The following is a 14,939-nucleotide window of genomic DNA, read 5'->3' on the forward strand; positions in this document are numbered from 1 at the left end:
GCAGGAAAATTGAATTACGTAATTATCAGGGAACTATGATGAAAATAGTGCTGAGCTGACAAAGTATTTATACAAAGTTATTATCATATGGTTACTTAATATCCCGGTGAGTGCACATTTGCAAAAAAGATCAAAGACTGCTTTTTCCAATTCTCTACTGCCCTTATAATTAACTGGGAATCACCTGTATTTTCTCAGTGGTTTTACGAGATAATTTTTAAAAATTTTTTAAACATTGAGTTCCAGCTAGACCTAGGCAAGCTAAGGCAACTGGCCTCCTATCTGAATCAAGATTACACTCGATACCAGGTTTGGTTTTTACTGATGAAGACATTTAGATAAGAGGAACTTTTTTTTGTGTTTACAAGTGCAAAATTGATATAATCTTAAAAATTCTGGTAGTATCTACAATAGTTTTGATCATCCATGTAACACCTTCAAAAACTCTTGAGCATCTAACCTGCAATGCCATATTGTTTAATACTTGACCCATTGACACTCATAATAATTCAAGCTGATGCAAGTTAGTGGCACTTGGGGAAACATATGTTCAAGAGTCCTAGTCAGATTCTGGAGCCAAGAGATTTTACACTCAAAAGTTTACAATAAACCTTTCACCATGATTCCTTCCAGGCTGCAATGCCATCAGTATCTCCAATATAGAAATTTAAAATGCAAGATTTTCTCTGTAACTTGACAGAAGGTCCTAAGAGAGGGAGGGAACCAAACTTTACAAAAATGATGCCATTAAATTATCGCCAAGACATAGCAAGCTGTGAGACTGTTTTAAACCTGTTAAACGAATTTAAATTTTGATCACATGAACAAACAAGTAGCTATTGAAAGTTAAAATAACCTTCAGAATGACAGAACGAGTCCAAGTGTTTCCTTTTTCATTATCAAATAATTTCTTTGATGCTGTCTCAGTAAAAAAAATTCTGCCTCATTTTCAGAGGCAATTATACTTTTATTCTCCTTTAGTGCAAACAGGATCTACTCGTCTAAAAAGTCTTGGCAGTTTAATTTTGCAATAAAGCAGTGGTTTGTACCTACAAACAAAATTTGTTCTAGAAACAACCGATTTACCTACCAGAGAAAGCAGAATGGTGAGATTTGTAAGGTTGGAACCACATACTAACCTTCACCAACATATAACAGTGGATTTACACTACAGAGTCAAGGAATGCATTCAGTCACGTGAAATAAAACCAAATGAGCAGTAGGTTTTGGTGATATTTATTATGAAAACGTTTATACAAGCTATAAAAATTAATGCAAAAATATGTGGATGGCAGCTACTCGGACAAACATTACGAGATCGGCAAACGATACATTCAGACACTAAAAAGAGACCAAAAAGAGTGACAACAGAATGAAAGGAAGCAGATGGGTTTCTGAAGAAGAAGTGCTGAAAAATTTCCATTGAAGAAAAAAAAAAATGAAAAAACACTCACATTTCATACAACTTGAATCAAGGTATATGAGAAAAACTCCACTTACTGCAGCCGATCTCTCGACCACAGTAACTTTTCTTCAGGAATCACAGTGAAATGGAGAGACTTGAGAAGCAGAAGGACACGAATCTCTGCACCTATAGAAAGCAGTCAGTAAGTTGCTGTGACTAATAAATCATACGTAAATCTATAAACCAATGCTGGACTATCTTTACAGACTATTGTTATTACAAATAAGTGCTACTGTCAAGATATAAAACCCTTCTACCGTTCTATTCTAATAAGAAAAGGATAATGCATCCAGTGCATTGTGTCTTCTGTAAAGAATGAGTACACCATCGTCACGAGAAGCCTTGCATAAATGGGTTGCTAAAGGTAGGTTCATTCCGACAAAAACTCCATAGCTATGCAGCACCGCTGTCTCAGAGAGGAAGGTTCAGTGGAAAAAAGGTTTTGAATAATGACAATTACAGTATTGATATCCTATGGCAGTGATAATAAACATAAAACAAAACTACGACCAAATTGGACACGGCATCTCCGTTCGCCTAGAATTATTTGGCAAGGTCTGTCGTAATAATGCCTTTCCAACTTATCTTCATCATGGCATGCCAATTAGTGACAATATTTCATAAATATTTTCCAATCTTACATAATAGTCCAAGAGGTTCAAAGCTGACACTGATACGTTAATTTATTGTTTCCTCTTTCCCACACGATATTTTGGTCACCTTAGAAAGTATACAACTTGTCAAAATGACAGTAAAAGAAAATCAGTATAAACAATCAGTTCATGTTACTGTATACAGTATTTATAAAAGCTAAATGCTTCTTTTTTCCCTTACACTGTACTTATCAGGTGCCTCACTGGTCAGCAAAAGCAATGAACTGCCTTGGTGTAGTTCACGTTTCACTGCTGCCCAGTGAAAATGCATTTTCTGGGTAAGTTATAATGTAATAAGTAAAAGACTCAGTTAAAGATATGGATTTAACATGCAAACAGTGATAGAACTTAATCCTTAATCCTTTTTCAGCAATAACAAAAACAAAGGGAATGCATAATATTAATATTTCATAATTTTGTACTGTGATCTGACAACAAATTTTGTTTGAGGATTACAGAATATATTAAGTATATAGTCTCCACTATTATCCAAACAATTTCCAAAGTGTGTAAATACAATAATGACTGATAAACATCACTTCAATGTAGCATTTGCAACATGAATGCCATGACCACACATTAACTGGTATAAGTGGTGTACAAGCTAAAACATTGTAAAACATTACAAACTTAAATTACAATAAATATCACTAGTTTATCCTTTTGCTAAGCAGGAGATACCATGTCCCAGGACTAGAAATAAATCATAATTTTTACACAGATGAAGATCATATACATAACAGGTCCTATTTCAGTAAATCTCTTCTTCATGTGTACACTGACACAAAATACAGTGGTTGTTGATGGAGCATCCATTATGATCAGTGCTTGTATGATACACTACTATAAATGCTATTACAGAACAAATAATAAATAAATTACAGTATTTCTTTACTTATTTTTGTGATTGGCAATCATTTTCAATAAAGTGCTATTCTGTAGAGACTTAAGTTTTTTGCTTGCGTAAGAAATGTTTTCAATTTTTCTTGTAGAGAATGTTACTGGTTCATGGAAAGGAATTCATCAATTAGAAAAAATACAAAATATTGGTCTGTCTAAGAGATACTTAATCGTAAGGCAAACCTATTCTGTCATTACACAACTAAATAAACTTGGAAACGTCATAACAACTGATCTTCAACTGAATAAAGGAGTTAACTATAAATAAACAATTATACAATTATTCTACTACGGTACTGGACACCACAAACATACTGAGAGAAATAAGCCATTAGAAACTTCAGTAAATATAATTGACAGTCATCATACCAAATAAACAACAGGTTGTTTAAAAGAAGAAATACAATGTGTGACCATTGCGTGGTATCTTCTTTCATGCTCGCAGATTGTTACCAAATGCACGACTCCCACTTTGAAACAGAAATCAACAGACGACACATTAACAAAGGTTCTGCAGTATGAGTACAGCGTGTAAGTTAATCATTCATTTTTTTAAACCACAGCTGATCTGAAATAAATCCATTTTCCATACTCAACAAGATGAAGTAATTTCTTCATTGAAAGTATTCTACAAATGTCAACAAATTAGTGTGAAAAAAGCACTAACATCTACTAAGTACGGTTAAAACTGATTCACTCGTAGCCTTAGAAATGGTAGAGAAAGAAATATGCTATCACCACTCCGAAATTCTGGCGGCAAAATATTTACTGTAACAGAGACAAAAGTAATTACAATCCCTGTATCTCAGTGAGCACGCAATGTGCAATTTAAATTTAAAGTGAGATTGTAAATTGCAAAAAAAAAAAAAGGTGAATTGTCACGTATGATGTTATTGTACTGAGATACTCCTTGAATCTTTCATAAGTACATCTTCGAAGAAATGTAATTCCAAAAAAATTCTCATGAAAAGTAATTATAAATATATTGTGTCTACGATCAACATCCTCAGTGTGTAACAATGATTCTTAAGTTAACATCGAGATCACTTTGGGCATGATCGTTGAAAAGTGAGTAATCCAGGGGTCTCCCTATAATCTCCAGATCGAATGTCGCAGGCCGGTGCAGACGTTTCCGGAAGTGAAGTGTAGTCGTGCCTCTGTGAGTACGCATCTCAAAGACCTTGTTTTCATTACCATGTAGAATTTTATATTCAACGTTGTCCTGGAAGGGAGAAATTCATGTCAGAGGATTGTACTATTCTTAAACATCTGAACTTATCTTGAATAAAGACAAGGAAATCTGTCCACCTTCTATGCACAAAGCAGAATAAAATCCCCTACAGATCATTGGCTTAGCTTCAAATTTAGTGATTTAGAAAAAGCAATATGAGCAAAAGTAATTCAACAGCATGCAACATATTAGCTCCAAACTCTCTAATCACTGTGGCTTTCTTTTTACAAACATGGGGAACAAAGTTAAGGCTCAAAACCTAATTATCTGTCATTATTCAAAGGACTAAGCTCACAAAGGTTCCCAAAGTAACCTTAGAGTATATCAAATTCTTAAACTTTAGTACTGCAAATACTACAGCATGAGACGTACCTGAAGATAAGTTATAGCTGGTTTCAGTTTCAAAATCCTTATTCTGTGTTTTGTCTGTTCTAACGTAACCCTTAGGATGACTGGATTCTTAGCTACCTTTTTAGATATGCTGTCTTCTCTCCTGAATTCCATTTCCAAACTTCGACGAACTACCTGTTATGAAATGGTGGTTTTATTGTAGCTGACAATATAAAATGTTATAAAACTGTTATGTCCCATTCCGATCCACAAAATATTCCAGGTAGCAGGGAGAGAAAATCCTACATGCAGATGTAACAACGTAGAGAAAAGGCTACTAAGTTGTGTAATCAGTATAAATAAGTTAAAATGTGCTCTGAAATCACCAAAAGTTTAGTACTGACAAAAATTCTCAGTTCCAGTAGTGGCAGGAATAGACCTGCAATAAGCATGGTTACAGTCTTTGAAACTCTACTCAATGCTCTCCTTCTAAAACACTTTACACATTCTTAAGTTTGTGGAATAACAAGATAGTGAAAATTGTTCATAAAGATACAGTACTCAAAATAAAAATGTACTTACTCTGTGAGTATCGTTATGTGCATGAATTAAGACCACCTCACTGTCAGTAGAATTGACGGGGGCAGGAACTAATGCTACGGGATGTCCTGGGGCAGAACGACGACGCCTTCCTGAACCCCCCTGGCCGTTGAACTGGATTAACAGAGAAGGAAATATATTTATCACGTGTAATCACAGGAATATTTTTCCACTTTTAATCTGTGGCCCAAGACTATGGATATAACAAAAACTAAATTATTTCAAGATACAAAACTGTACTTATCAAGATTTTTTAAGCACAAGATCATCAACAATACAAATGTCAATTCTTTGCAAAGAAACCAATCCCTGATCTCATGTGCTTTGAAAAGTCCCTTTCGAAATTACCTTGCAAGAGAAGCAGCCTTCAGTGGAGATGATGTTTTCGTTATTCGTGTAAGGATCTTGTTGGCCTATTGGGAATGTTGGCACGCCACCCAAATCATACTGACCACCACCAAACGAACTGTAAGTGCTTCCGAAAGAGTCTGTGAAGCCTGCGCCCCCTCCTCCTCTTCCACCTGGGCCAGCCCCACGCCCAGCGGCCCCACCTGCACCGAAGCCAGTTCCTTGACCTCCAGGTCCAAAGGCCCCTCCTGGACCACCACCGGGACCAAAACCAGCCCCTCCAGCTCCAAATCCAGGTCCCCCTGCAGCTCCTCCTGGCCCGAATCCAGCCCCACCTGGGCCAAATCCAGGTCCACCAGGGCCAAATCCAGGTCCACCTGCAGCTCCACCAGGGCCAAATCCACCAGCAGCTCCGCCTGGGCCAAATCCAGCTCCTCCAGGACCTCCGCCTGGGCCAAATCCAGCTCCTCCAGGGCCTCCCCCTGGGCCAAACCCACCACCTGCACCACCAAATCCTGAACCATCGCCAAAGCCGGCACCACCTCTCCCAAACCCGGGACCACCAGCACCAGCCCCCGGAGCAAACCCACCACCAGCACCACTACCAGCAAATCCACCTCCAGCAGCAAACCCACCACTACCAACAGGGGGATTCAGAGTGGACATACAGTGGCCCTGCAATTGGGAGAATAAAAAGAGAAATGATTCGGATTAATTCAAAATCTTGGTCAAGTTCATCTGTTTTGTATTTTTCCAAAGGTGCTGTTGGCTACCAGTCAATTTACATTCAAAATCTGTAGTCTCAATCATACAACAAATCAGGTAAGATTTCAGGTGCTTAAGCTTACAATTATAATTGCAAAGACAGATTGAGGAAGAAATAGCACATATAAATAAAGCACACAACAATCACTTTTCATACATTAAACAGGCCTTGTACTCGTATTACTGGTCAGCATTTCCCCAATAAATTCTCCATCATGACTCATGTTCAAATAAGTTGCTGTTTTTTTGAGGTCCAAGAAAAATCAAATGAACTCCACTTGAATTGTCAAACCAATTACCGCACTCATTATTAATGCTATCTGACGGTTCACTAAATATAAAATACTGACTATCCTAGGCCCAGGAATAACCACAATTAATCTTTTATACCTAACGATTAATTTTAAGGAAATATCAATCTGAGTACCTAATTTTTATATTTATCAATTGATCTAAACTTATTTTGGCATACTGTTCAAATACAATTGCACATGAAAACAAAGGTGTGAATTTCAATAAGTCCAACATTCAACTGGGAAAGAGTTTGGTATTGACAAATATAAAAACTGAAGTCTATTGACGATTTACAATGTCTGTAACAAATAACTTCCAAAACGGAGTATCTGATGGATCACATATTGGGTCCAGTCATGCAATTACCATTTAAACTTACCGATCCTATCCTTGAGAATCCTGATGGACACCCACATGCAACAGCATCATCTCCAAGGGCATTGCAACCATAAGCACACGGACTGTCTATACAGCTATCGTCCACCTGCAAAACAATTACAAGAATCATTACGATTCTGCTGCAACACCGTGTAAAATCCTTTTCATTCTTGAGTATCATCTGAGGAGTTAACACCCCAACTTCTCATTATACACAGGTAAATCTTTGTATGTAAAGAAGTAGGAGTGTTTTCTAATATTTTGTATAATAATTACCAGCTGTCAGAGAGTGCACAAAATTTAAGCTTTGCCTCTAATGGTTATAAATTTCCAACAGTAAAAAAATCTGCAATATAAGGACAGAAGAATTAGAGTAAATGTAAACCGCCCTCAAGTTTGCACTCTACAAATTTTCTGTTCGCCATAATATGGGTAATTTCTCTCTTTAACTAAACCAAATGTCAATTCAGTCTCAGACATGACTTGGTAAACATAAAGAGGCTAAACAACTGACCCTTTTCACAATCTTATGTATTATGTTAACCACCCAGCACATCTCCAGTACAGTAACTCATTTTAGAAACTCACCTGTATACAGAGGAACAGGGCAAAATTGAATGAATATCCGCTTGGGCACAGGCATTTGTATGACCCAAGTGTGTTTTGACAATCAGCCGTTCCACATATGCTTCCCTGCGAGCACTCGTCATCATCCACGCACTGATTGTAGTAGAAGTGCTGGCGATATCCATCTGGACAACCGCACAAAAATCCTCCCTGCACATTCTGTGATGAACATAAAATTACAGCTATCAGGATAACATTAATTAACTGGTAATACAAGCACGGTACCTCATTGCCATCCTTTACCTATGTTACTGAGGCGTATATTAAACAAACCCACATTTTTATATACTCTACCTCGCAGCCAGTCTCACAGGAACCATCTACAGTACATTCGTCTGAGTCAATGCACATTGTTCCTGAAGGATCTACTTTGTATCCTCTAGGACACATGCATTTGAAGCTTCCCATAGTATTGATGCAAGTACCAAGAGGACCACAAAGCCCAGTCTGTTCCAGACATTCATTAATATCTGGAAAGAGAGAAGGAACAATTAACAGCATAATTATGATAAAACAAAAGGTTAAACGAATATATCAACAGACCACTAACAAAAAGTCACATTTAACAACTTAATTGAAGAGTGGAAACTGCTTTGCAGCCAAACATAACAAACCAATACTGTACGGGGGCCTTACCTAGACACTGTTCTCCAACTTCATTATACCCTTGAGCACACGTGCACTTATACGACCCTTGTGTATTAACACACTCATGCTGACAAGTATGTTGGCCAGTGGCACACTCGTCCAAGTCTCGGCAAGTGATTCCATCGGGATTGAGCGTGTACCCGAGCGGGCACGAACATCGGTACGATCCCTCTGTGTTTTGGCAAGTGAATTTGCAAGGAGGTGGAGTACGCTCGCATTCGTTCACATCTATGCAGCGTGTTCCCGAGTGATCAGGTTTGTAGCCTTTATCACAGATACAGCGATAAGATCCCATAGTATTGATGCACTTTCCATTTCTGCACAAATTAGGTATTGTCTGACATTCATCGATGTCAAGGCCATCAATGGAGAATCCAGTTTCCATACATATGGCACTGTACTCTGGAGATCCTCGACGTGGGCAGTGTTCACACATTGGGCCCCAAGCAAGACCCATGGTACAACAACAGTCTGCTTTTGTAACCTGAATAAAGAGAGATTAAGAACTGCTATTTATCTTGGGATAATATTTTACTTCATTTCACAATCTAGTCACGGTAACAAGAGTCAAGCAGATTGAAACAACAACATTTTACAGCAATAATCACTCTCCAAACCCCTGCCCATAGGAGAGATTCCTACCTCTGCTAGGTCATTGCTTGTAGTTGAGCACATACCACCAACAAGTTGTCTGAAACAGTAACCCTCTCGTCGATCAAGACATTCCTTGCCATCTCTGCTTGGTTCAAATCCTTCGTAACACTCGCACCTGTACGAGCCCTTGGTATTGATGCAGCGTCCACTCTCGCAAATATTCGGGTTGAGGGCACACTCATTGACATCTTTGCAGTCATCTGTCATGCCAACCTGTTTATGTGATGTATCTTACTGTAAGTCATGGATCCTCCTCATTAATCTGAAGAAGATATTTTCATGATTTTTGCTGCATTATAGCAGTCATAACCAAGTTCTACCAGACCAAATTATCGCCAAAGTAAAAGTGAGCTTCACATGCAATACTGATTAAGCAGTACAGTATTTTAGCCACAATACTGCTTCAGCACAAATGCTCTACCTTACTTCTTTTGGTATTCTAAGGTCAGTGGTTTGATTGTTCACGGATATACTTCAGAAACTGAAATTGCTGGTTTATTGTATCCCCTTTTACTTAAATGAGACAAGGCTACGCTATTTTGTATTCCATATTTATCACTTAAACTTTCACTCTGCAACCAAAATCCTTGGAAAAAGTGTCAGTCATCTTTGCATATTCATATTAACCTGGGCCCAATTAGTGGCAACTGCTTGCCGCTAAATCAGCCCCAGCTTAGAAAACAATTTCTTAAAGCTTTAGGAGTTGTCTCTATGTATAACAATGTGGAACACAAGTCTCCCTACCTAAATTGATCATGCATGCCTCTAGCAATCCCTAGATCTTCAAATACTTAAAAAAAATAAAAAAAACCATGGCTGATCCTAATTATACAAGAATAATATATTGAAAATTAAGTGGCAATCTGTGTTCATAAGACGTACACATTTTTGCCTTACTTGAGCCAATTACTTTGGTACATGATGGGATAACACTGGCAGTCATCATTTCACATACCAAAGTAAATGGCTCGTAACTGTATATCAATGACTTAGTTTTGTGAAGCATAAAGTGCGTGTTCAGAAAGCGACTAATTTTCGTATATATATTTTAAAGGATGTCACTACTCAAAATTTCTAGAACAATCACACAGCAAAATTAATGACAATTAGCTTTATCAGCACAGTAGAATAAGCGAATGAAGTATATCCTTCAGAATATTTTGGGAGCCTGTAAGAAAATAAGCACAAGACCATACCTGCTGGTACCCTTCAGGACATATGCACATGAATGTTCCAATGAGATTTTTGCATAAGAATCTACAGTTATTCGCCGGAGTGGAGCATTCATCAACATCTTGGCAATGACGGCCATCTGGTGCTAGTGTGTACCCGTAGGGGCAAATGCACCTAAACGCTCCGGCCATATTGTGACACCGGAACGCACACTGATGACCAAGTTCTTCACACTCATCAACGTCCTCGCACGTCTGAAAGCAGGCTGAACTAAAATAGCCGTTCCGGTGAAGAGTAAAATGGTGCGCTTATAAAATAATATCTCCGATCTGTTATAAGGCATGTAAAGCACTTGCAAGCAGAAAGGAGAAGGGGGCAATATGGAATTCAAGACTATCAAGATCACTAGAAAAGGAACATTAAAAGAAATATGCCAATTCACCTGCATAGGGCCTGGAGCAAATCCATTTTGACAGGAACATTCAAATCCTCCTTCAACATTACTGCATGTGCCATTTCCACAGATATTAGCAACAGCACATTCATTATCATCTGAAAACAAAAACGAAGTTGATGATTCAAACTGGTTTCTAAATAAAAGAAATTATTACTGCAGTAAACAAAATTTATAGGTACTTACATGTGATTTTAAAAAATATTACAGATCAAGTGAGTAGAGTTGTGTATTTCAAGTTCTTTGTCAGCTTACTAGGATTACATACGTAACAATTATCATGTATCACATTTTGACCGGTTTGAATACAAAATGAGCTCTGTGCAAATCATTATACAGTAATATGCATTATTTATTATTCTAAATACAAGTGACTTTCAAATTTAAAAACTGACGATACTATAAAATTTAGCCATTCAACAGTTTAATATGTACCGCATCTGACAAGGTGGCACACCCAATTTTTTTCCCCAAAAAGTGGCTCAAAATTTACTTATATACAAGCAGTCCCCCGTTATCGGTGCCGAAAATCCAGTTATCGTCGGCGAAAATCCAGTTATTACCGTCGCTAGACAAGCGCCATAAAACTGGATCACCGATAACCAGGACAGCCGATAATCGGGGACTGCCTGTATATATAATCCATTTTTACTGTGCCCCTTTCAAGGTTATTCAACATAATTAATCAAAAAACTCATTCAAATTAAAATTCTATCAATAAATATTTTCTAGGTTTTTGCTACAGTCTACTTACCAATACAGCGGCGACCAGTGCTATCCAAAACATATCCCATGGGGCACTCGCAACGGAAGGAGCCATCCGTATTGACACAGTCGCCTCCTTCACACGACCCAGGCATGATTTCACACTCGTTGAGATCTGCTCCAGACTCTGAGCGGCCTGGCCCAGAAGGACAGAGTTTCTCAAACTCGGCTGAAAGGGAAAGAAAAGTTACAAAAATTACTTATACAGGCACCGCCCTACTTACGAAGATTCAACTTACAAACATTCAGAGATACAAACAAACGGGATCACAAATTAAAATTGTGTTCAGACAGCTCCCCTTTGCTACCCATAAGTTCAAATTTTATTGTGCCTCTCTTATTATTGTTATTATTCAGAAGATAAACCCTATTCATATGGAGTAAGCAAACAGGGGCCATTGACTTGAAATTCAAGCCTCCAAAGAATGGTGTTCATTTGAAAGAAGTACAAGAAGGTAATAGGAAATACAGAAAGAAGAGATTACTTATTAGCAAAGAAAAAGTAAATTAACAAATGAATAAATAAATAAAGTGTAAGTAAATTATAAAACAAAAAGAGAATTACTTTACTGTAGCAACGCATTGCATCTTCGCTTGAATTTCTGAGGTTCCAATTACACAACATCCTCAGGGAGACTGTAATTATATCTAAGATATACTGAAGTACAGTGCGCACTCTCCAAACCCTTCCGAGTGCAATTTACTCACGTGAACTTCTGGGAGGGCAACGTTCACACGAAATCCCCCAGGCAGCACCCGAGGAGCAGCAGCACTCCTTCTTCAGTATTCGAACAGGCCGCGGGTCTGAGCAAATACCTTGAAATAGAAATAATCGTGATTAGTTGCAGCTGTAACTGAAAAGACTTGGGAGACATCATCCTCGGTAATAAAATAAAAATGATATCAAGTACACAACAAACTTCCATAACTATTCTGAGAACATTTACGTATATACAAAGAATCTCCCACTTCTCTTACTATTATAATGAATAATATCTGTTATCTATAATCAACAGAATTAAACAATAATATACTATGACGACACAGAGGACTCATTAACAAAAAGCACTTAAAATTTATTACACTACATTCTTGCCTTCAGCCAAACAGTTTTATAATGAGAGACTAACATCCATCATCTCGTGTGTCAAATTGTAATGCAAGCCTTACAGGACTCTAGGGGTGGGATTTAAATTCAATGATACTGTACTGTCACTTAGGATAAAAATTACTATCACTTAGGATAAAATTTAGTTTGTTGTTCAGCATATGATCTGAGTGATTTCGAGTACAGTAAACCCGGTTGCTAAAAGCAGATGACTAATATCTTACATATATGTTTGTGTGAATGTATGTAAAGTATAAAGTAAATATGTATGGCATAGAAAAGAAAAGTAAAATTATTAAACAAAATTATAAGGACAGAAGAAAAACAGCATAGCAAGAGGAAGTAAAGCAATGTAAACGTGCAAAAAACTTATTAAAACTACTCATGTACGCAGTGACACGAGACAGAAACAATGCTGCAAAAATGATGTTAAAGCATACCACATAACCCATACACCAATAGGAATGGAACTCACCTCTTCTGAATTTTTCGTAGCACTCATCGCGTCGCTGATCTATACATTTCTTTCCATCTGGACTAAGTTCGAAACCTGGCGGGCAGACGCACTCGAAAGTTCCTCTGCCGTTGATACATTCACCATTTTCGCAAATGTCTTCGATGGTGTAACACTCATTGATATCTGCAATAAGAAAAAAGTTCACCCTGGTATCCATAAATACTATTCACATAAAATAACTACAGTACTGTACATTGTATACTTCTGAAGAAAGGCCTTCTCATCGTGAATTTTACAAGGTATGTAAGCTGAAACATTTGGGACAGCTTTGAAAAAGTATATTGTAGTGTTGTTCATTACAATATATCACATAAATTTCACTCCTTCTTTGGCAAGTGATTACGCAAATGTACAAATCAGTTATGTTTTTGTGCATCACATAGTAGATCAGAATGTTCTGTCATTCATTCTCTTCAGAGAAGAGACCATAAAATACAGCACAAACATACGCACATTGACCAAAAAGAAACGACACATACCAACGCAACTCATGCCATCTGGGGATAGTGTGAAACCTTCGGGGCAGTCACATACGAATGAACCCATCAAATTCTGGCAACGTCCAGGTGCTGGACAAACATCTTCCCGCTGCAAAGATGAAAAAAAAAGAAAATAAAAAACAACGAAGGAGATTAAAAAGAATCAACTAAATTAAGTACAGTACAATCATTCATTCATGCACATAACCAAGTGATCCCATTACTATGAGCAAAATTTTGAAGTTAAAAGAAACAAGAGAAAAAAAATGGTAATTCTATAATCATCTATGAAAATGTTGATGAATGTAGTACCTCCGAACATTCGTTTATATCTCGACACTGCTCCCCGTCTGCCGTAAGGGTATAACCATCCGCGCACTCGCAGGTGAAGGAACCCTCAGTATTACGGCATCTTCCATTGCGGCAGAGACCAACGGTTATCAGGCATTCATTGATGTCTGTAATAAAATGCACACTGTGAAACGTCATTGCTTTCAAGATGTAATTTCACAGCTATACTTGAAAATTATGATCATTTGTTGCTATCTTACTGTTTTTTTTTACCAATAATTACAATAAAGAAAAAAAATTAAGAATTGAAAATGGTAAAATTAACAAGGAAAGGAAGAAGACACTTAACATCCAAATAACTAAACACTGAACTGTCATTAAAAATGACAGTTTTACATTACACAAAAATACTGATATGACAACAGGCAAAAGTTTCAACACAAAAATAAGCAAAACTCTAGTCTCTCATTTGTAACAGGTTTATATTTGATTTTCCCTTAACCAGTTTCACCTCACAAAATGTTCTGAAGCATACTGAAGCTTTGCATAATGGAGGAAATCCCTGGGCATTTCACTACACTGAACAAAATCTATGTCTGCTTAGCCAGTTTTGGGAACCACTACAACTGTACAATTATCCCTCACATTCTTACCGATGCAATCTCGATTTGGTCCAATCTTGAAACCCCTGAAACACTGGCACCTGAAGGATCCCATCGAGTTGATGCATGTGCCATTATTACAAATGTCTGGAGAGCGGACACATTCATCAAGGTCAATACAGGAAGAACGGTCTGCTGTGAGAACATAACCAGGGTCACAGATACATTGGAAACTTCCTTGGAAATTGTTGCAGACGCCATGTTGACATACACCTTGCTGTTCACATTCGTTGATATCTGTGAAGTAAAGTAGATTAGGCTAGGTCAGATTTCTATCATGAAAGATTAAATGTATACTCTATTTGTTTTGGCACCAAGTACGTATGCTGTACACTTATGCATGACAGAATATTACTACTAAGTAAAGTACATACCAATACAGTCATTTGTAAGTTTGTTAATTCTGTACCCTGTGGGACAGGAGCATCGATAACTTCCAACTGTATTCTCACACTTCGCCAGGCCATGGCATGGAGCCTGTTCAGTACATTCGTCAATATCTGTAAAAGTATTGATTACATTTACTATATTTTCTGATTTTTGTACAAACAGTATATCCCCGTTAGCACATATTACGGTACAGTTCAAAGTGAAAAA

General features: G+C 37.5%; 1 protein-coding gene across 2 annotated transcripts in view; it reads right to left on the minus strand.

The window, feature by feature from the left end:
* Nucleotides 1-1,220: 1,220 nt before the first annotated feature.
* Nucleotides 1,221-14,939, minus strand: part of LOC136834871 (fibrillin-2-like) — a 121,187-nt gene continuing 107,468 nt past the window's right edge. For both annotated transcript variants that reach the window (XM_067097675.1, XM_067097674.1), the window contains exons 31-48: nt 14,717-14,842; nt 14,334-14,579; nt 13,702-13,847; nt 13,390-13,498; nt 12,869-13,033; nt 11,994-12,101; nt 11,275-11,454; nt 10,509-10,618; nt 10,090-10,320; nt 8,882-9,106; nt 8,228-8,723; nt 7,886-8,061; nt 7,553-7,750; nt 6,966-7,070; nt 5,528-6,202; nt 5,162-5,293; nt 4,622-4,774; nt 1,221-4,240 (exon numbers count right to left, since the gene is read on the minus strand). In XM_067097675.1, the coding sequence (XP_066953776.1) occupies nt 4,025-4,240; nt 4,622-4,774; nt 5,162-5,293; nt 5,528-6,202; nt 6,966-7,070; nt 7,553-7,750; nt 7,886-8,061; nt 8,228-8,723; nt 8,882-9,106; nt 10,090-10,320; nt 10,509-10,618; nt 11,275-11,454; nt 11,994-12,101; nt 12,869-13,033; nt 13,390-13,498; nt 13,702-13,847; nt 14,334-14,579; nt 14,717-14,842 (3,797 nt within the window). In that variant the 3' untranslated portion in view covers nt 1,221-4,024. The remainder of the gene's footprint in view (nt 4,241-4,621; nt 4,775-5,161; nt 5,294-5,527; nt 6,203-6,965; nt 7,071-7,552; nt 7,751-7,885; nt 8,062-8,227; nt 8,724-8,881; nt 9,107-10,089; nt 10,321-10,508; nt 10,619-11,274; nt 11,455-11,993; nt 12,102-12,868; nt 13,034-13,389; nt 13,499-13,701; nt 13,848-14,333; nt 14,580-14,716; nt 14,843-14,939) is intronic.

This window comes from Macrobrachium rosenbergii, chromosome 54 (genome assembly GCF_040412425.1).
Source record: "Macrobrachium rosenbergii isolate ZJJX-2024 chromosome 54, ASM4041242v1, whole genome shotgun sequence".
Lineage (NCBI taxonomy): Eukaryota > Metazoa > Arthropoda > Malacostraca > Decapoda > Palaemonidae > Macrobrachium > Macrobrachium rosenbergii.